Source organism: Tachypleus tridentatus, chromosome 6 (assembly GCF_004210375.1).
Source record: "Tachypleus tridentatus isolate NWPU-2018 chromosome 6, ASM421037v1, whole genome shotgun sequence".
Classification (NCBI taxonomy): Eukaryota; Metazoa; Arthropoda; class Merostomata; order Xiphosura; family Limulidae; genus Tachypleus; species Tachypleus tridentatus.
This window is the reverse complement of record NC_134830.1, coordinates 130,412,797-130,436,849: the sequence shown is the minus strand read 5'-3', so window position 1 is coordinate 130,436,849 and position 24,053 is coordinate 130,412,797. Positions and strand designations below refer to the sequence as shown.

The 24,053-nt window shown below is 35.1% G+C and overlaps 1 protein-coding gene across 1 annotated transcript in view; it reads right to left on the bottom strand.

Annotated features, from left to right (window-relative positions):
- The window catches only part of LOC143253661 (AKT-interacting protein-like), a 31,195-nt gene extending 7,638 nt beyond the window's left edge, over positions 1-23,557 (bottom strand). The window contains exons 1-5 of the mRNA XM_076507865.1: positions 23,488-23,557; positions 11,710-11,774; positions 8,046-8,146; positions 4,898-4,903; positions 4,006-4,088 (exon numbers count right to left, since the gene is read on the bottom strand). Coding sequence (XP_076363980.1) covers positions 4,006-4,088; positions 4,898-4,903; positions 8,046-8,146; positions 11,710-11,774; positions 23,488-23,501 — 269 coding nt within the window. The 5' untranslated portion in view covers positions 23,502-23,557. The remainder of the gene's footprint in view (positions 1-4,005; positions 4,089-4,897; positions 4,904-8,045; positions 8,147-11,709; positions 11,775-23,487) is intronic.
- Positions 23,558-24,053: the final 496 nt, after the last annotated feature.

The following is a 24,053-nucleotide window of genomic DNA, read 5'->3' as shown; positions in this document are numbered from 1 at the left end:
ACAGAAGTGAATAAATAGGATGCGAGAGCCATCAATAGCACAAGTATCTAAACAATAGTGACCACAAATAAGAAGGATGAACTAAGATACAAAAGTGAAACAGAAAGTAAAATCCAATGGCATGAATGGGGCATGCAAAACCACATTATGGATACAGTCCAGTATGGAAGTTTGTTTGTTCGTTTTCTAAATTTTGCACAAAACTACACTACGGCTATCTGCACTAGCTGTCCCTACTTTAGCAGTGTAAGACTGGAGGGAAAGCAGCTAGTCATCACCACCCATAGCTAACTCTTGGGCTACTCTTTTACTAACGAATAGTGGGATTCACTGTTGCATTATAATGCCACAATGGCTGAAAGGGCAAGCATGTTTGGTGTGACTGGGATTCAAACTCAGGACCCTCAGATTATGAGTTGAATGCCTTAACCCATCTGACCATGCCAGGCTCGTATAGAAGTTAAGCAAGGAGGACGGTGAAGAGGGAAAGAGCAGAACCAAGTAAAAAGTAGAAGGAAATGTAAAATGCACCAGAAAGTGCTGCCCAATAATCAGCAATGGTAGAGACTGACAAACCATGGTTGAACATCCAATTAATAAAAGGCAGAAAGATGGGGCATAATAAAACAGTCAGGAGGAGAGGTATGGTGGATGGATCAATAACAAAATATCACCACAGTCATACTGAGATGGACAAAATTGGAATAAAATAGGAATTTGACAAGAAAAGGTTACATGATAGGAAAATCTGTCTTGATGAAAAATACAAATTTCATACATGATAAAGGGATACTCTTTCATGAAAAAGGGATGCATGATACTGAAGCAAAAGTGAGTGGATATTTGGTATACGAAGGAGGTGTTGATACCAAGTGATGAAGCAGAGAAAACCAAGATTAAGTTGGTTATAGTAGGATTTTAGAAGGACTTTCCTGTATTGAGTTAAAGACCCAAGGGTTTAGTGGAAGAGAATTATAGGCAAAAGGTATATTTTCCAATAGAAGACACTAATCCTGGCTAAGAACTTTGACAGCCAGAGCCACAGGATGGGGAACAGAAGAATAAAACAGATGAAGACTGGAGTAAAGAGGACTGGCAAAGGTGTCATGAGGGGCATACCCAAGCAAGAACAAACTCAAAAAGACCATGGGAGAGAAGAGATCACACCATGGGTAGAAACATAACCTGGTTGAGACAGGCTGTCTCTCACAAGATACACAGCTCCAGGCACATAACAAGGAACAAAAGTTAACCCTACAGGAATAAGCCCAGAAGGATACAGTCCAATGCCCAAAAGCAAAGGAACTGGAATATATATTCCCTTAATAGTAAGTGTAAAGATAACTGTTGATGCATCAGAGTGGACTGTTGACTGTATGATCAGCCAGAAAAGGAAAGATATGGAAATGTTCCAAATAACAGTGAGTTGAGGTGATCAGTCATGCTGCATCCAGATGCCAGAGATCATGTCATACAGAGATGCACCTCAATCCAAGAAGAAAGCATTGGTAAAGAGATAGATGTGGTTTAGAAGTTGGTAAGAAAGGGCCATAAGTATGGAAATGGTCCATTCAAAATGACAATTCCTTGTGAAAGTGAGAGGGGAAGTTCACAAAAAAGAACAATGGAACCTGAGAAAAAAAATTCCTTAGATATGTACGATCCATTGGAGGAGATTAACGTGCAAATCTCTATGAAATTAGGGTTTCAAGGAAGTCAAAATCCCAAAAAGCAAAAGAACCCCTCATGCAAAATGGCAATGAGAAGTGCAAGTCCTAGTGTCCAGATACCCCAAAACCCACAAGCAAAAAGAATGAAGTGGAAAAAAATACCAACAATACCATATATTGAGTGGGCATGAAAAAGGACTTGGATATCCTGACAAGTCACTCAATCCAAGTGGTTTCCTGGAAAGAAACTGAAGTGTGAGAAGAGGATATTACCCAAAAGTGGGCCAACAAAAGTCAATCATCTAGAAAAAAAAAAAAAGACAGTCTTAGGCCAAATGAATACAAAAATCGTTAATGCTGTGCCATGGAGAACAGCAAGGAATTGAAAGATGCAAATCTGATAGACAGAAAATAGAAAACATAGGGAGGATGGATTAACAGCAATGTGTGCAATGGTATCTGATATGATAACCAAAGAAACTACAGACCAGGTAAAAAGACCATACAGAGTCATAGAAAAAAAAGTGGGAAAAGGAGCAAAGAAAGATGGGGAAAGAGAGGCTATTGAAAATGAGTTCAGCTAGAGGTAAGATAAAACAATTGGGTGTCTAGAGTGTCATACATGACAATAAAATCACACTGTCAAGATAAGCAATGCACCAGTTGTTAGGTAATGGAAGGAGAAAAAAAAGGCTCTAGAACCTGGAATGAGAAGGTTTTTGATAAATTGATTATACATGGAATAGGAATCAAAGAACAAAATTAAGAAAAAAAACATGAGAAAGTAATAAGGAAATAAGTAATATAACTTCAAACCTGGTCTCCAGTGAGAAATGAACACCATCAACAAAGGCTACCTGAAGAAAGAAATCCAGACAAAGAGAAAGGTACTGTAAAATGGAATGCAACTTAACAAGTCCTAACAAAGGGAAACAAAGTAAGGAGGGATAGAACAGAAGTGGAATAGGTTAAAAAGGCAAAGAGAAAAAAAATAAATTTCTGCACAAAACTTCTCTAAAGCATGGTGAAATGCCTCAGACAATATATGGAGGAAAGACAGGGTGGTGAGAAAAAGATGAAAATGCAAAATGGGGAACCACAGAATCAAATATAAAGCAAGTGGCCTGATCACAAAGCAGACCAAATAGATAACAAAAGACAGAGAATCTAGAAAGGATGAACATCTGCAAGTCAAGACATAAAAGTGTCACAAATATAAGCAGGATGAAACATCTGGGTGTGATAGGAAAAAAAAAATTAATAAGAAGGAAGGAGGAAAAACAAAATAAACTTCAGAAACTGGGTTCACAAAGTGAAAAAGAATATTACAGGATACAGTTAAAAAATTAGGAAATGAACACACGTGAGAATGAAAACCAGAAGAGACTGGACATTCTCCAAATGGTAAGGCACTACTCAAAGCAAATCAGATTGCATTTGAAGTACAATAAGCCATACCTGACTGAGAGAAAGAACATCAGGTGAAGGAACAGGGTAAATAAACCAGTAAACCTGTGGTAATCCATAGCATGTTGAACAAAGGTTGCAACATTCTCAAAAGTAAACAAGCCTCCAGAAGCCAGAGTATAAAATAAGGGCTGAGTGTAACATAATCAATAAGTATCAGTTACATTCAGGTGAGAATTCAAGACAATAATCAACACTTTTGTTACAAAACTATAGAAAACAAAAACCAAAGTTTCATTAACCAATGTAAATCTCATCAAATTGAACACAAATTTGAAACTTCAATGCCAATGAAAAGAATGAAGTTATCACAAATGCAAGTGCACAGAGGGAGTTACTACAAATGGAGATCACGTTACCCTGCTACTGGTAGAGAGCTACCACTGCATGATTATGTCATCATGCACCAGCACAGTTCATGTTAAATATGAGAATTTAAGTACAAATTAGCACAAGGCTAGTAGCATGCAAATCTCACAAGCAAACATGCAAAGGAAATGGCATTCTTGTGCAAGTAGGTGAATTATTATTTTGGAATTATATAAATATGTTCTGTACTTATTATACAACAATTTAAACTATTCAATTACTGTTTTATTATTAAAAACCACTGAATATCAATTTTATTACAAATGTGTTCATACTAAATGTTAAGGATGGTATATTACTGATATTAAAATATCAAAGAAGTTACAAATGTACAGCATTATTTGGTGAAGGAAGACAATATATTTGAAATGTGAAATCATTACTTTTATCAAATATATTAATTCCCTAAACAACCAGATCTAAATAATGTAGTTCAGTGTCTGATATGGAAATACTTTCAATTTGTAAAACAATAATAATGTCTGTATCTTAAACTGACCTCCATTTCTGGAATCCTCTCTTTACATCTAGTTCTCCAGTTTCAATATTTATTAAAGGATGAAAAACTGATGGTTCAAAAAACTATTAGCTGTAAGAAAATAAGATGAAATTTTAATACAAAATATATTTAAATTTCAATTTATAAGTACATATTAGATTGGAAAGGAAATAACGTTTTTTTTCAAAAAGTTGTGATAGAGTTTTGAGGAAAACAACTTGCAAATGTTTGCCTTTTTCTCAATGACAATGTCTTAATAAGCCTTACTTCTTACTTTAAGTTAATTGACAAACATTTAGAAAAAATTTTAACCTATAAAAACCTAAGGAACAGTTTTAAAAGAGGTGCATGTATGCTACATGAACTAAAAAAGGTTTGAAAGCTTCAGAGACTACAAGAAACACATGTACAGTTTATAGACTGTTCAGGCAGAATATTCATAACGAAACTTTGTAAAATGGATGACAACTGCCTGTTGTGAAGACAAGTGTAAAGGATGACATTTTGAAAGTCTTCTTCCTTTTTTCTTCAGGTCATTGTGTATGTAGATGTGGTTGTTGGTCTTTTATAGTGCCCTGGTGGGTTGTGGAGAGTGTGTTATGATTGGTTGCATTATCAATGTTTCTGATTGAAGGAGAGACTTCCTGTAGATTCAACCAATGGCAGCCACAGGTTACTCACCTCTAATCTGGAATCTCTGTTTAGTGAAGGTTTAATAGTGTTAAAATAAAATGATTCTATGATTTTTCTCGTCTTACAGAATTTGTCTGTGTTGATGATTCTTGTTTTCTCCCAGTCTATTCTGTGTCCAGTTGATGTGGTGTGCTCTGCAATGGCTGAAATGTGTTTTCATGAGTGTTGTACTATCTTTATGTTCTTTTATACTTCTCACGAGTTTCTCAATTTATGTATCATTGCAGGAACACGAAATTTCATAGATGACATTTTTGAGATTCTCTTTGGTAGGTTGCTGTTTGTTTTTTATCAGAATGGACCTAAAGGTACTGTAGGATTTCCACTGGACTTCTATATTGAATATCTTGGATATGCATTTAAGTTTTCACTAAAATGTTGCTGGTATGGTAGGTAAATCGTGGTAGTGGTTTTGACTTTTTGATCTTGTCTTTCTGTCGTGGTCGTCTTCAAAGAGTTTTTGATGGAGGAGGAAGTGTAACCATTCTTTTTAACTCTCTATGATCTTTTGGCATTCTACTCTCTTATTTAGGCATTGAATTATACCACGTTTTATCGAGGTTGGATGACAGGACTGGATGTGTAAGTATCTGTCCGTGTGGGTGGGTTTTCTGTACACAGTTGTGGTTACTTGTCTTGTTTGTTTGTTGATGAGTATGTCAAGAAATGATATACTGTTTTCCATTAATATTATTAAACCTTCACTTAACAGAGATTCTGGATTAGAGGTGAGTTACCTGTGGCTGTCATTGGTTGAATCTACAGGAAATCTCTCATCCAGTCAGAAACAGTGATAATCCAACAAATCATAACACACTCTCCACAATCCACCAGAAAACTTTATAAAGACCAACAACACCTACACACACACACACTGACCTGAAGACGAAAGGCCGAAGACTTTCAAAGCGTCATCCTCTACACTTGTGTCTCCACAACAGGCAGTTGTTGTCCATTCTACAAAGTTTCATCAAGAAAGAGATGTACAATTTATGGAGAAAATGTGTTGAATATCAGGAATTGTCAAACAATGGTTCACAAAGCTTCAAATCATGAGAATTTGATCTCGCCAATTCCATACATTCTAGACGGCCAAGATCAATCAATAAAGATACCCTGTAAGTCATAGTTGAAGCAACTTCTAAACTGACCATGCAAGAAACGGCTCAACAGCTCCATTCAACAATCATTACCCCCCTACACAAGCTTGGGAAAGTTTTGAAACTTGGATAATGGGTTCCATATTATTTGATGAATAATCAAAGTGCTCAGAGGGTCACCATTTGTTCATCTTTGAGAACAAGAGATGATAGTGAACCATTTATAGAAAGAATTATTAGTGGTAAGGAAAGCAGATTTTTTATGAGCACAATCAACATTAGAGACAATGGTTGAACTTCTGTCAGACACCTATTCTAACACTGAAAAGTGGTTTACACCCAAAAAAGGTTTTGCTTTGTATTTGGTGAAATCTGGGAGGTGTAATCTATTATGAAGTTTTGGATCCAAATGAAACAATCATGGCTGAAAGATAGTGTCGTCAGTCGGAGAGCTTACACCGAGCACTGATAAGAAAAGAGCTGCATTATTCAATCAAAAAGGTGTAATGACTTTCCACGAAAATGATACATCATACACTGAAAAAATGATGCAAAAAAACTTCAGGCCTTGAAATGGGAAGTTGTGCCTCATCCATTCTATTTGCCAAATCTTACTCCATCTGATTACCATCTTTTCAAATCCTTACAGTATTACCTAGGTGGAAAAAGGTATGCAAATAAGGAGGAACTTAAATCTGACTTAAGATTATGTTTTTGAATCCAAACCAAAATAAGTTTATTCACAAGGAATCCATAACTTACTCAAAAGATGGAGTTATGTCATAAAAAGTGAGGGCAAACATTATCATGATTAAATTTGTAATTGAAGACTAATTTGTGTTCAGTTTATTAAAGTATTCAAAAAAACTACAATACTTCCTTTCCAGTCTGATATTTACAGAATAAATAATGTTCATTATTTATATTTTTCTCTAAAATCACAAAGAAAATATAATTTTAAAGCTGTGAGAGTTATGTCTTACACACAACCTTTTGTTACAAATGTTCAGTGATTTCAAATTAGGCTTAACAGTTAAACTTTTTCCATGCTCACTAATGCAGTGTTGTAATTTTGTTGCTAATGCCTACAGAAGTCATTAATTAACTTGTAAGAGGTTTTAAAGAAACTACTGTAGCTCAAAATGTAAAGTTGAAATTGAAGTATTAGCAAGATGGAGCTACAGGCTTTGATAACACTGAGATCAAAAGATTTAATAATATATGTAGTTCAAAAGATGTGATGTAACAGTTTGCATAATATTCAAAAATATATCATATGTACAAGGTAGTTAAGAGAGTAGATAGTTTCTCAAGAAAGAATGTGAACCAGCCAGCATTTTAGCTTTATCAGTATTTTTTACAAGTTGATTAATGTTAATTAACATCACTTGCAACATTAGCTTATACAAAACTTTTGGCAACACAAGTGCTTAAGTTTGTTGTAGTTTTAAATAAGGAAATAATGTAAGGAAGGTATAAAAGAATTATGTAATAACAAGATATTTTCATTGAAACCAAAGATGTTAACCTCTAAATACATTCTAATTTATTTATCATTCATCATTCTCATAATTCCACTTCACCTCTCTTCTTTGCAAGTTATGACAATGCTCCTTTTAGAGAATAAATTATGCAATTAATATAAAAGGAAACAATGCTAGTAGGTAAAACAATACAAAGATTAAATGCAGTAGAAAAAGCTAGAATAAACCATTTTTCTTAGAATTTTTAAAATTCATAAAAGTATAAATTTTGTGCTAATTTTAATGATTAAAGTTGATGCTAAAATTCAATTAAGTTGTATAATTACTTTACATATTAAGACCAAGTATTTAAAAACATTATATTTTAATAATTAATAAATTTATACTTTAAAAAGTACTTTTTGGTTGGGATCTAAAACCCAATGCAATTATCAAAGTTCTCATATGTAGGGTATTAGACAATTGTTTTTTTTAAATGTCCTTAGTTCATTTTTCTTAATAATGTCATATCATGTACAATAATTTTGAGAACCTTTATTAAGGATATATCAGCCTTGGAATGAATGTACAAACTATTACTCTAACTTCTGATTGATAAGGTTCTAGTATACAATGAGCAATAACACAAAAAAAATGATGCACAAAATTATGATCTTTCTGAAATCATTGAAATAAATTTCACAAGAATGTCTTAAAAACATTTTTGTATACCTTTATAATGCTAATAATTTTAAAAAATAAACAATTAAGGTTGATCACCTACTGGGCAATCCCCATCAGGATAATTGTCTGGCATGTACAAGGTGAAACGAAATACACCTCCTTGGTAAAGCCCTTGGCGGATGAACAGCACTCCAAACCATTCTATTAACACGTAAATAAGGCTTAAAATATATACACATACAATGAAAATAAACGGAGAACAAAACAATCTGGAAAATACATTTAACAAAAGAGTATCAATCTAATACATAACTCACTATACACATTTAGAAGTTTTGAGGTCAATTTTTTACAGTGCCTTAATTTTGCTTCACTGATTTGTTATCTTTATCTTTTTTGTAAACATTACTTGTTATTTGGACTTGTTTACTACAGGTTTGGAAAAACCTTTTGATAATGTGCTATGAAACGAGATTAACTTAGAAAATCTCATCAGTATGGATTGGGAAGAATAATTAATTAAATGGAAGAAAGCATATGGTTAGCACTAAAGTTCCATCAAACTGGATCCTTGTTACTAGTGGAAAGCCTCAGTGCCCAGCATTTGGGCCTCTGTTTTTAACTGTTTGTATTAATGGTATTAATAGAGTTACTACTGGTACATTAATAAAGTTTGCTGCTTACATTAAATTCTTTGGTATTTCTAGCCATATTAAGAATGTTGAGGTAGGTACAGTACCACAGAATGACAAAGTTCTATACTTGCTTTCTCTTGGAGAATAAAAGATAGGGAGAGAGATAAAGGGAATCTGGATAGTGTTTAACCTTTTCATAATGACACTTTTTAAACTCCTATATGCATATCACTAGGCTACATTCAAAATTTAAGCCACTTTACAATCATATTGTAAAGAAATTATTATCAAGTGTGTTAGTGTTTGATGTTTTATATAATTTTAGTTTTGTTTCTTTATTTCAAAAGAAATATTGAAAGCAGAAATGAAATCTCTTACTTTTGTATTATGCGACAAACTATAAGCAATGCTAAATTTGGCAAAGTATAGTTTGAAGCATAAATAGGTGGTCATGTGTCTGCAAGTCTAGACAGTAATTTAGTTTATGTACTCATTTGAAAAGTATGTTTCAAAGATAAAATACAGACTATATTTTGTCTACCTCTCACAGGTGCAACTCCCACCTTACACAGTTAACCTTTAGAAGTTAAACATACTTTTAACATGTACATGTTTACAACTGTTAGAAACAATTAATCTTAACCAATAATTCAACAACAGTTATTTGAAATTAGCATCAAACTGTTTATACTAGTATTGGTTACTTTGTTCACAGCAGCACTTCATTTGTTTCTTACATAAATGTTATAGAGAGACACTTAAGTTGTATGTACATTTTTATATTTTAGTTAATTATGTATTCTGTTTTAAAATTCACATTTGAAAGGTTTAATAACTGCTACAAAATAACCAAACTTTGCCCTTGCTCTACATGTCTTACAGTACAAAATAGTGTATTAAATTATTTTTGTCAAAAATAAAGGTATCTCTGCTGTTCATACCATTCTACTGCCTGCTGGTTCCTGTTGACATGTGATGTATATAATCAACAGTAAGGAACAGGAAAGGAAAATGAAACATTTAAATTGAACTATAATTGAAAACAAATGTGAAATTATGTACATGATCCAAGGAAGATATTTTAAGATGAATTATTTAACAGAGTTAAAATGAGATAACACATTTCTATTTCTTAATTTTAAGCATTTGATTGAACTATAAATGAATTATAATTTAAAACTTAAAATGTTCTTAAATCAAAAAAGTATTTCCAATAGTACTTAACCTCTACTTACATTTACAACTATTACTCAACTGCCAGGATTTCTTCCTTTGTCAATCTAAGAATTGGTCTGATTTTTCTCGCTTGCTCCAGTCTTTTATACACCACTCAATTGCTCTTGCCAATATTTGTATCATGACACTCTCCACCTGTGTCTCTATCCTGATGCTGTTAGAAACACCTTATTCTAAAAATGTTATCACATTTTTATGGCTGATACCATCCCAATCTCTAACACTGGCTCTCAATGGAGAGGAAGAGAGGGAGGAGTGTGTGAGAGGGGTAAGTATTAGTAGAAATACATTCCTAATATAACAAAATGTTAATTTCAAAAAATACTCACCCCCTCTTACACTTATAGTTAAAATCCCACATTGATAAGGTGAAGGGACTGATGAAAGCATTATCTGTATAGATCATAACTGAGTCAATGGATAATTCACACCCTAGTGCACTACATCCAGAACAGGTATGTTCTTCATATACGGGTGGAAATTTTACCTAATTTATCAACACTACAAGCCAGACCCAAGAAGGTAGCCAAGATTTCACTACTCTGAATTGGAATTAAAAAGCCATGTTCCTTACATCTCTCACTGTTGGTTAGGATAAGCAGCCTGTAAACTACATATATAGATATGCTCCCTCCCTTTACCATCTCATAGAGATATACTATGATATCATCAACAGTGGACTACAGAAAAAAAATTCATCATCTTTGTTGACACATCAAAATCTATGATGAAGCCACTAAAACAAAACAGTAGACAGAAGGCACGTGGAAGATTTAAATATGTTAAGTGGAGATTTGAAGAATCTTTCCCGAACTTTCTCATCATATTGAGGACATTCCTTTTCACTAAGTGTGTGAGCAATACAACATATAAATAGCTTTTCCAAACTGAAATTAAGACCTACTTGAGATCCACAATAAGCCAATTAATGCTCAATAACCTAGCCATCTTCTCCATCAAACATGAACTAGCTGATTCAATGAACTCCAAAGCTGCGATAGAGAAGTCTGGCTCATTAAAGGCTAGGAAGATGTGATCCATCTCATCAGAACAACAACTGGATGCTTGGCAGGACAAGTGTGACTGTTTAGCTGCAAATATCTTATACTAGATTTGTAATAAAGTTATTTCATTAAGCTTGGTGTTTAATTTAGCACACAAGTCCTCAGGAATGGCACTCTGAATTCTTGCCCAGACTGATATTTTCCCTCACTTCCACTGGGTAGGAATATCTTTAGTGAAAACAGTTTTATTTTTCTGATACAGCAACTGGCCTTTGGAATGGATTGTTTTCAGATGTAATAGATGAAGTAAATTTAATGGAGTTTAAGAAAAGGCTTGGCAAGTATTTTAAAAACTTGTAGTTTCACCTAAAATTACTTTAATGGATGGGATAGCCTGAAAGAACTGACAGGTCCCTTGCTGTCCTTAAATTTTATGTTAATGTAACAAATTAAATGTTCTTTGTTTTCAATACAATAATGTAGAATTCTATTCATTTTCATGGTAATAAATACATGTACAATTTTATAATTAAAATGTAAGATAAGCCCAAAAGATACTTTCATTATTAGTTTTCTTTTTGTGAACAGCTAAGTATACAAACTAACATTGTTTAACTGCAGCTATGCTACAAATACTCATTGATTCTCACAAAACTAACCATGGGTAAAGCAATGATGCATCTTATAAAGCTTTTCTATTTCTGTAACAGCTTTGAACTAGTATTTTATTTTTGTAGTAACTTCTGAAATAAATAGTGATAATTTTATCACAATAAACTCAAACAAATCTGCTCCAACACCACAATTTCCTATGTTAAAAAATGATAAAACAATACTCTACATTTGTATTAAAGTAAAAGTGATGTTTAAAATACAGAGGTTAACTTACTCAGTGGTGAACCAGCTGATGGAACAACATATACCCCAGGTAACCTTTGTCTCTGAAGCATCACACTGTGAGAAAAGGGAAAAGTTACATTAATATTATTGCATTACCACTTGAATAATATTTTTAATATAATTTAGTTGAATTATTTTGAAGTGCACATAATCTCTTGAAATTGGCATTTACACTTTGATATTTCAACTACTATATGTCTTTCAGGTGTGCATACATATATAGCCACTGTACCTGTTTATTAAATGAATGAATTAAAAACTCGTATCTACCAAAAGATTGAAAATTGTGCCTTATTTTTCTTTCTTAACATAATAACACTAAAAGTGCAATAAAAATATATAAAGGTACTATTACTGAAAAGAAAGACACCATTTATAAAAATTGTATCAGTGGTGACATAGTCATTCTAATGCTGAAGGATACTCAACATTGATAGTTTTTCCAAATTTAGAAAAAGGGACTAACCCTCTCCCATGACCTTCCTTAAGTCATCCTTTACCACTGTGCTAAGTTTGGCACTGATTGATCAAAAATGTGGAAATCAAAAGGAATAGATACACATGCATATTGACATTTACTGATATATGTTATATAGCAACTAGGCTATCTGTGCCAAACAACCAGTAAAAAGTTAAAATTAAACAGAGAAGTTTAAAATCACTGTTCGTCATCTGAAGTTAACCTTTCCAGTCCTGGTTGAGTTATTTGATATTATGGTTATTTTCAAAAAGTAAAGTAATACAAGTGTTAGAAGACTTAAAGCAAAATTTCAATTATTATAACTCACCAGCCAGGATGACTAATGGGTAGTTCAAACAGCAGTGTTAGTGGCCTGAAGTTGGCCTTTGCAGTCCTGGTTTCAAGTTATTTGATGCTCCAGCCATTTTCTAATTTCAAACTGATCTAGATGTACTTTGATACTTAAAAGGGAATCACATTAAAAAAGGTCTAATGTATCAATTAAAACTTAAATAGCATTAAAAATATTAATTGCCTTTAAAAACTAAAACATTTCTAAGGTTGACAGTGTACCATCTCCAATAACACTGTCTGACATTACGGATAAACCTTGGGATAGAACATATTTAAAATGGTGCCATTGTTACAACTCTCAATGATGGCAAGACAGTAAAATGTAGCTTATTGTGACTTGAGGGTTACACAGACTAACACATTGGTGTATCAGTCCAAGATAAAATAAAATTATGAGTTAAAAAACTGTGACCAATACATAGTCTAGTCAGAAAAACTTCCTCTTTCTGATCCTTATGGAGACAAGACAGCCAAAGTCCAGAAGAGGGTTTTATTTGGAAAAGCTTGTTTTTTCACATTGCTCACCCCAAGTCGAGTACCAACTGGCATGGAGTTGAGCCTTGAATACAGGACCATAGTCCATGTATAGAAAAGGCACAGCAGTGATAGTGCCAGAGCAGACAGATTTAGCTGCAGTGTCTGCAAGCTCATTCCCACAAATACCAATGTGGTCTGATATCTAGACAAACTGGATCAAATCAGTTTTGAATATTGGCAAGAACAGGGTATAAACTAACGTGAAATGGCCAGTAGAGAACTAAGTAAATGAGTATAAATAATGCAATTTGAGTATTACTTATCTTCTATGTGATCCAGGGCAAGAGAAATGGCATACAGTTCAGCAGTGAACACAGAAGCTGTAGAGGGGATTCTGTGCACAACCACTGAACCACAACAAACTACGGTAGAGCCCACAGAGTCACCTGATTTTGAACCATTTGTATAAATAGGAATGGAAGGATGGTTGGAAAGATGTTCAGCAAATAACAGACAGTATTTCCAATATGGAGTATTTGCATTTCTCAGATGACTTGCAAATAGGTCACATTTGTGGACTGTAATAAGACATGGTGGGATGGGCTGACCCCTGGATACAGTAATACTATCCAAGGACAAACCCAATTCATCCAACTGCTCTTGGATATGAAGGCCAAAAGGAGCAATGGCAGATTGTCTGTTCTGAAAAAGCATGGCCCACCAAGGAAAAAAACACAACCCCAGGTGGGATGCTTTGGTAAGAAATAAAGTTTCAAAGCACACAATAAAGACAGTTGCAAATGGCAGAGGTGCAAAGGACGTTCACGAGACTTTGTGTATAAGCTCTGAACTGGGAAAGTGCAGAAAGCCCTGGCACAAAGCCAAAGTCCCTGATGATGAACGGGGTCCACATTTTTAAGGCCTAGGTTCCGGCAGAGGCATAGACCAGTGATCCATAGTCTAGTTTCATTCGAATGAGAAAACGATATACCTTTAGCATAGAACATCAATCCACTCCCAAAATGGTGGAAGAAATGACATGGACGATGTTCAGTGCTCTTGTACAGTTGACCTGTAGTTGCTTGATGTGTGGTATAAAGGTCAGCTTATGGGCAAAGATAAATTCCAAGAACTTTGATTCAGGGACCACAGGTAGCACAACTTCACCGATACAGAGTTTAGGATCAGGGTGAATACCCCGTTGATGACAAAAGTGCATGCAAATGATTGTAGAGACAGAAAAGGTAAAACCGTTTGCTGTGGTCTACTTCAATATATGACTGAAGGCAGTCTGTAGCTGCTGCTCAAGATATCACATGTTCAATGACTCACATGGGATGTAAAAGTTGTTGACATAGGGCCAGTTTACAACAGTAAGAGGGAGTTGTTCTGTGATGGCATTAATCTTTATAATGAAAAGTGTGACACTCAAAACACAGCCTTGAAGGACTCCAAGTTCCTGTAGAAAAGAACAGGAAAGTGCTAAACCCACACAAACTTGGAATTGTCTGCCCATTAAAATTTTTAAATAAATATGGGCAAATTGTCACGTAACCCATATAAATGGAGGTCTTGCAAAATGCCAAACCTCCATGTTGTATTACAAGTCTTCTCAAGGTCAAAGAATATTGATACAAGATGTTGTCGTTTGAGAAAGGTTTCTCTGGTTGAGGGTTGAAGCGAATCAGGTGGTCCATGGTGGAGCATTGTCATCAAAACCCACGCTGGGTGGGCGAGAAGAGGTTGTTTACTTTGAGGAAACAAACAAGATGAGAATTAACCATCCTCTCTAAGATTTTGTATAGACAGCTTGTTAAAGCAACTGGATGGTAATTTGAAGGATTCTTGGGATCCTTCTCAGGTTTAGAGTAAGGTAGGAAAATAACTTGGTGCCAGGCATCAGGAAAAACATTCTCCTGCCATATCTAGTTAAAAACAATAAGAAGAATAGCAAGAGATGCAGGAGATAGATGGCACAGCATTTAACAGTGTATATCATCAGGTCAGACCAACAAAGGGCCAGTTTGAGTTCCACAAGTGTAAAGGTAAAGGGATGATTACAGTCATAGAGACAATCAGCCTGAAAGGAAAGAGGTAATCACTCTGCCCGAGTTTAGTACCTCAATGAGTTAGTACAAGCCACATAACACTTGAAGGTTCTACAGGACATACCAACAAATCAGGATTGGAGATGTCATAAAGGTGAGAAATGGCTGGCAAATGGATTGGTAAGAAGGCTTCTCCTTTCCTGATTGCATGAATCTTGGAAAGAAAAGACCTATCAGGGTAAAGCAGGACAAATGGGCAATGATAAATAGTCCAATGCACATGAATTGCAAACAATACTGACCAACAACAAAAACAGTATTTAAGAGAACAGTAAAGCAAAGAACAAGGAACTAAGGCCTCAAAAGGAGGATGAGACATGAAAAACAACTGTAAATTCCCAATTTGGTAACTTGAAAAGTTTGCTTTAGCCAAAGAATACAAAAAGATTCTAGCAGGCCTTATAGAACTGGGGATTCAAAATCCTTCCAATATTTAGAATGCCTAAAAGTAGTGGATAAAGATGCCTTATATAAAGCCTTTGTAAACAAAGCAAGACCCTTCTCAAACACCCATGTCATAAAACAGGATATGGTAGATACTTTGGAATGATGAGGGTTTAAATACCTCTCAATACACAACTGACAATAAAGATTTCATATTTGTTGATAAATAATCATGGCTGGCCTACAGAGAGATTTAATTAAATACAAAGGAACAGGAACACAATTTCCAAGTTTGAAGATGGAGTTTCCATATATCTGGGTGGAGAATGTCTGATCAAGGTTGTCTCAGCAGAGACTGAGAATATGAAAGAAATAAAGGTGGACATTCCTGCAGGTAGTGAAGAAGCAGAAACTATACTTGAGTTGGCCAATATGGTGTAACCAAGAGAACTCAACAGGGAATAGAACAAACCATAGTTAGAACCTGGGTAAACAGCCAAACTGGTAGAAGAGGCACACAGATATAAATCTGTCCACTGCTAAATGAACACATCTACTGCAATGCTTGAGAATAAGGTATTGGAGATCAAAACAACTGCAGTGTAGGATTCCAATGAGTCACAAAAGCATTGATCATTGGAGATCCAAAATGTGAGAAAATCCACTTATAAACCTTATGATGCAGCATCAGTTATGCTGGAAAATTCAGTTGGATTAAGACAAGTGATCTGAAATTAAATTTAACCCCTTTGGAACATGTCCTTCCTCAAAGAGAAATCTGAGATACCACCATGGAATTGTCAGAATGTATCATATCAATTTTTCCCTTCAAGGAAAACATGCTTTGAACCATTGCCCAGTGTACTGCATAAAGTTTAAGAACATTGATATGAAGAATAGACTTGTCTTCCATCCAAGTACCCTGGAGCTCCTAACCTTGAAGATAAGCACACCATACCTGAAAAGATGTCTGAACAAATGGATCTTGGGATGAGGTGGTGGAATAAAAGTGTTGTTCCAATCCAATCACTATTTCACAAATGACAATGTTGCTCCTATGTAAGGAGACAGCTCACCCAAAGGATCAGGATGCATGATCTACTGATTCCACAGTGATCAGTAAAGGGACATCATATGCATTCATCCCAAAGGAAAGAGAAGCTCAATGGATGCCCACATCCCCCCAAAAAAAGATAACCAATTGAAGTGAAAGCCTGACAGCTCTTTCCATGGCTTGAAGCCTTATGTGTGGTGGTTGAACACATCTTAAGAGAGTATTGAAAAATACACAGATGAATGAGATATTGTACTGGTAACAAAATATATTTCTTCAGTATGATAATGAAGCCCAATTTTGTGGCTTCTGAAAGGAGAATCTGAGAGTGTTGTTCTACTAATTGATAAGAAGGAGCATGTTTTCCATATAATGATGTATGCACAGATCCATGTAATTCAGGTGATGAGAAAAACTGCAAACAACTTTACAGAAGACACAAGATGCTGATACAAAACCAAAAGGTAAAGGTCTGAACTGCAACACTCCCCAAAACCTCACAAAAATTGATTGATTGATTTAGTGTTTTATGGCACAAAGCAGCTAGGCTATCTGCACCAAACGTCCAGTAAAAAGGCAAAAATAAATTAAATGTAATAAAATACATAAAAGGAAATGAAGCAATAAAAAAAAATTGAAAAACAGAAAAAGCATAAAACCAATGTTGACACCTAGTCAACAATGTTAAGAGAGAGAGCAGAGTAAAAGAAGTTGTAAAGGACTTTCTCTAGCAAAATGTTAATGATCATAACCCACCAGGAAGACTAACAGGTAAGTTCAACCACCCTTGGTCGCCTGAAGTTGGCCTTTCCAGTCCTGGTTGTGTGTCATAGCAGCCATGATCAAAATGTAAAATAATAGAAGTATTAAAAGACATATAGAAAAATCATAATAATGAGTTGCCAAATGTCCAATAAAAAGGTAAAAGTAAAGTAAATGTAGTAAACTTTATAAAAGTAAACAAAGGTAAAAACAGCAATTAAACATAAAATGGCATAAAACCAATGTTGAAATCCAGTCTACAAAGTTGTAAAGGGCTTCCTGAAGCAGAATGGTAATGATCATAACCCGCCAGGAAGACTAACAGGTAAGTATAAGAACCACCGTCAGTCACCTGAAGTTGGCCTTTCCAGTCCTGGTTTCGGGTTATGTGTCATAGCAGCCATGATCAAAATGTAAAATAATAGAAGTTTTAAAAGACATATAGCAAAATCATAATAATGAGTAGCCAAATGTCCAGTAAAAAGGTAAAAGTAAAGTAAATGTAGTAAAATTTGTAAAAGTAAACGAAGGTAAAAACAAAAAGCAATTAAAAACAGATACTTGCATAAAACCAATGTTGACATCCAGTCTACAAAGTTGTAAAGGACTTCCTGTACCAGAATGGTAATGATCATAACCTGCCAGGAAGACTAACAGGTAAGTATAAGAACCACTGTCAATCACCTCAAGTTTGGCTTTCCAGTCCTGGTTCTGGGTTATGTGTCATTATGGCCAGTACTAAAAGGTAAAGTAATAAAAGTGTAAAATGACATGCAGCAAAAGTGTAATTACAACTCACCAGGTTGACTAACGGGTAGTTCAAACAGCAGCGTTAGTCACCTGAAGTTGGCCTTTCCAGTCCTGGTGTCGAGGTATATAATGTTCTGACCATTTTACAATGTCAAATTGAACTAGAGAGAATGAAACTGTAAAAAGGGAACCACAATTAAAAAGGTGTAATGAATAAATATCCAACACTTAAATGAGATTAAAAAGATTAATGGCCATTAAAAAACTAAAAACTTTATCAAGGTGGACAGTGTCACCATCACCAATAACACTGCCCAATGTTACAGATAAACCCTGGGAAAAAACATGTTTAAAATAGTGCCGTCGTTGAGAATCGTAACGATGGCAAGAAAGTAAAATGTGGCTTATAGTGATTTGAGTGTTACACAAACAACACATTGGTGCATCAGATCCAGATAAAAGAAAACGATGAGTTAAAAAACTGTGACCAATGCGTAGTCTAGTTAGAACAACTTCCTCCTTCCGAACTTTACGGAAGCCAGATGGCCAAAGCCCAATATAGGGTTTTATTTGAAAAAGTTTGTTGTCGCATTGCTCACTCCAAGTGGACTGCCAGCTGGCACGGAGCCGAGCCTTGAATACAAGACCATAGTCCATGTACGGAATAGGCACAGTGGTGATAGTGCCTGAGCAGATAGATTTAGCTGCCGTGTCTGCAAGCTCGTTCCCGCGAATACCAACATGGCCTGGTATCCAGAAAAACTGGATAGAAGTAGCAGTTAATGAGAAATGGGCCAGTTGGTTTTGAATATCAGCGAGAACAGGGTGTGAGCCAACGTGTAGCGATTCCAGGGCCAGTATAGAACTAAGCGAGTCAGTATAAATAGTGCAGTTGGAGTACTGCTCAGCTTCTATATGATCCAGGGCAAGAGAAATGGCATACAGTTCAGCAGTGAACACAGAAGCTGTAGAGGGGATTCTGCGCTCAACCACCAAACCACAGCAAACCATAGCAGAGCCCACTGAATCACCTGATTTGGAACCATTTGTATAAATGGGAACGGAATGATTGTTTGAAAGATGTCCATTAAATAAAAGACGGTACTTCCAATCTGGAGTATCTGCCTTTTTCAGATTACTGAAAGAAAGGTCACATTTGGGGGCTGTAATAAGCCATGGTGGGATGGGCTGACCTGTGGAATCTGCAATGTTATTCAAGGACAAACCCAATTCATCCAATTGTGCCTGGATGTGAAGGCCAAACGGAGCAAAGGCACATCGTCTGTTCTGAAAAAGTACGGCCCACTGAAAAAGGAAAACACATCCCCAGGTGGGATGCTTTGTTAAGAAATGAAGTTTCGAAGAATATAGTAAAGATAGTTGCAAACGGCAAAATTGCAGAGAAGGTTCATGAGATTCAACGTATAAGCTTTGAACTGGAGAGGTGCGGAAAGCCCCAGTGCAGAGTCGAAGTCCTTGGTGATGAATGGGGTCCAGCATCTTTAAGGCCGAGGGTCTAGCAGAGCCATAGACCATTGATCCATAGTCGAGTTTTGATCGAATAAGAGCACGATATACCTTTAACATTGAACATCGATCTGCTCCCCAATTGGTAGAAGAGAGGACACAGAGGATGTTCAGTGCTCTTGTGCATTTGACCCGAAACTGCTTTAAGTGTGGTATAAAGATCAGCTTACGGTCAAAGATAAGCCCCAAGAACTTAGTCTTAGGGACCACTGGCAATGAAATTTCACCAATATGAAGTTCAGGATCAGAGTGAATACCCCGTTGGCGGCAAAAGTGCATGCAAACGGTTTTAGAGAGAGAGAAATTAAAGCTGTTCACCACAGTTCACTTCAGTACACGATTGCGGGCAGTTTGTAGTTACCGCTCAATGTATCTCATGGTCGACGACTGACATGAGATGCGACAGTCGTCGACATACAGCCCATTCGCAACAGTGAGAGGGAGTTGTTCAGTGATGGCATTTATCTTTATACTGAAAAGTGTGACACTCAAAACACAGCCTGAGGGACTTCAAGTTCCTGTACAAAAGAATGGGAAAGTGTCGAACCCACACGAACTTGAAATCTCCTGTCCAGTAAAAAATTTTAATAAACATGGGTAAATGGCCACGTAACCCATATGTATGGAGGTCTCGCAAAATGCCATACCTCCATGTTGTGTTATAAGCCTTCTCAATGTCAAAGAATATTGATACAAGATGTTGGCATTTAAGAAAGGCTTCTCTTATTGATGTTTCAAGACAAATTAGGTGGTCTGTGGTAGGAGCGAAATACGACACAGTTCACAAGAAATAACATCTTTGAAAAAACTACAAATTATGTTAGAATTTAAACGCATGAAATCAATACAGATTCTTGTAGTGCAAAAAAATTATAAACTGGTTTCAATAGTTTTAACATCTTAGTGATGTTTTTTGGTTACCGCCACACGTGATAATGACTACGCAAATAATATACGATAGATTAGTTGTTGTTCATTCTGTACGTCGTATCTCAATCTATCAGGTCCTAACTGATCCTTAGCTGTTGTTCATCCTGTACTACGTATCTCAATCTACCAGGTTCTAACTGATCCTTAGCTGTTGTTCATCATGTACTACGTATCTAAATCTACCAGGTTCTAACTAATCCTTTGTTGTTGTTCATCCTGTACTATATATCTAAATTTACCAGGTTCTAACTAATCCTTTGTTGTTGTTCATCCTGTAATACATACCTAAATCTACTAAACTCTAACTAATTCGTTGTTGTCGTTAATCCTATACTACACATCTCAATCTACCAGGCTCTAACTAAACCTTTGTTGTTGTTTATCCTGTACTATATATCTAAATCTACCAGGTTCTAACTATTCCTTAGTTGTTGCTCATCCTGTACTATATATCTAAATTTACCAGGTTCTAACTACTATAAACTCTAACTAATCATTGTTGTTGTTAACTAAACTCTAACTAATTCGTTGTTGTTGTTCATCCTATACTATATATCTACATCTACCAGGTTCTAACTGATCCATAGTTGTTGTTCATCCTTACTTCATATCTCAGTCTACCAGGTTCTAACTAATCCTTAGTTGATGGTAATACTGTACTACATATCTCAGTCTACCAGGTTCTAAGTAATCCTTAGTTGATGGTAATACTGTACTACATATCTCAGTCTACCAGGTTCTAAATGATCCTAACTTTTCATTCATGGTAGCAACACCTTCTTTTGTTTTCATACTCCACGTAATGCATAACAAAATGTCAGGGTTTGTCGGACTGAGCGATTTTATTTTGGTAGTTATCTTCCTACGTGTGTAGTTTACACACTATCTAATAAATAAAAACATGTGAATTTATAGATGGCACGTGACTGATCATTTTTTTATGAATTAAGTCTTTGGTTACTAAGAAAAAACATACATGTCCATCCATGTGAATAAATATGTAATGAAACGAAGAGTTTCTAAGTACTTATGTTGGACAGGTAAAACGATGAACAGGTAGTTATGAAAACCAGTACTGATTGTGAAGTTAACAGGATTTTAGCAGATATATCATGAACGTAATTTATGCAGGAAGAGGCATCAGATGGGGGGTGGGGGTAGGTAACGTCGCGCTTCCTGTATTTCAAATGAAGCTCATTTGGTATTTACATTTTTATGTATAGATAAAAACAAACATGCAAATCTATCCAATAAAAATTATCCATTAACAGAAAAGTTCGGTCTAGTAGAAGAAACCGCATAATATAAATTATGAATTACTTCCCTCCCTCCCACCACTTAGCAGTAAAATTCGATGCTAAAATTGGACTATATTTTTATAAAAGCCAAGACTGACACCTCTAATGATAGTTAAGGGTCTCTACGTGTTATTAGTGTGCCCTGAGAATTATCAGAAGGATTTCCAAGTTTTTTGTTTGATTATTTGTTTGTAGTTAAACACAAAACTGCACAATGGACTATCTGTGCTCTGCCCACCACGAGTATCGTAACCCGGTTTCAAGAGTTATAAGTCCCGCAAACATACCACTATGCAACCTGGAGATGGGCTTCTAAGTATCGGCAGAAATGTCCATATACACTGAAAACAGAATATAACCACTTAACCAAGTAAATAGAACAAGGAAGCAAGTTCTCTGGATTTTACATCGAATTAGATCAGATGTATTCCAGATGTTGTAACATTTACAAACCCTTATTGGCTGCTGTAACACAGCTAAACAATACGTGTAATTAATGTTAACACGTAAGGCAGTAAAGTAAAGGTTGATCCGGGGCACCACACATGGTCAGCATATTGGAACAAGCTGTATACATATATGTAAATGCTGCCATTTTGAGTAAAGAAGATAACCATCAACTGTTCAACAAGAAACTGACTGTGTGATTAAACCATGTCTTATTGGGTTAGTTATTAACTTTCAAAATTTAAATGGGACGATGATTCAATGTGATATGTTACAAAGAACGTTATCGTGTTTATATAAAAATCAAGTCCACATGTGAGGTTTGAAAGAAAAGTTTTGAAGTACTTTTGTTGTAAGGTTATGTCTTAGTATGTAATTAATAAGTAAATACTTATGTACTTGTGTAGGGTTAAGTATCAGTTTATGGTTAAGTTAAGAAGTGGTAATAAAAAGTACTTGTAAAAGTATTTGGTATTTTCAATCCTGATGACAGCTTATACAATACATGGGTGAAAGAACTAGGACAGATCCCCAGAACTTTAGTCATAGCTATCACTGGCTTCTAAATGATTACTAGATGAAGGGCAGCCAGACAGTAGTAACCGCTGTTCATTCAGTTACTCTTAACCGAATATTGGGATTGTATGTTTCTATCAAAACGTATCACAATTGAAGTTTTCAGAGTTCAGTAATATATCGTAACATGAACCTTGGATCTTCCAATGCACAAGCTAATCTCTAGGTCGTAACCGGCTCGACCTCAAGCAGGACTAAGTATGACTGTACGAGTCACATGTGAATATTCAGATATTTAGAGCTAAAAGATGAATAGTGGTTTAAAAGTATCTATAATTTTGATCTGAACCTTATATTAAAAATTTTATCAAGCGGGATAATTTATCATTTTATAAAAAAAATCAGAGAATTCATTTTCGTGTGGCAGTTTCGGTGTGACCATAGTTTAATTAGATATGCAACTTATAATAGAAAACAAAAGATGAAATATCATATGCATATATATGAACAAAATAAGTACTGATAATATGAAATATTTTAGGTTTAACATTACATAATACACATGCTGTTTCGGTAGACATAGCTTTGGCATTAAAAAACAAAGTCACTTGGATATTTTGAAACGTATTTTTAAACAAAGTTACTACAGAATATTTTAATAGTAACCTTATAAAATTAGGTTATTATAATTATTTTATACCTTCTGTGTTCCATGATTCAACTTTATTGTCTCTTTCTAGATACGAACAGAAAGGTCTAAGTCCGACTACTTCCATAAAATTTCGGCTTTCTGAAAAGATATGTTGTAAACATCTTAAATGATTCTCACCTGAATTATATAATTTAGTGTAGGTATACTCACAAAAGCACCGACTACAGAAGGTACAGATATAAACACATAATAGCTTGTTCTGAGGAATTATTTCTGCACACGTTAAGAACTATGAAATAAATTTATTTAATTTCTGTAGTACATATCTATCTATATAAAGTATTAATACTAGCAATAAATGACCTTATAATACCAAAATATTGTTCATATTTAATTAAACAATCAACGTTTCGCTTTACAACTTCTTCAGGAGCGTTTACCAAAACACAAACCAATATTGGCAAAAAATAATAATTTATTGTATTGACGAACAAAGTTAACTTATTTTTTAACAATGAATACAGCAGTCGCTATTGTTATGTACAAACTCACAATGTTTATGTAAAAACATCATTGGAGCAATAATCAGTCATCAGCACTGTAAAACAACTTTT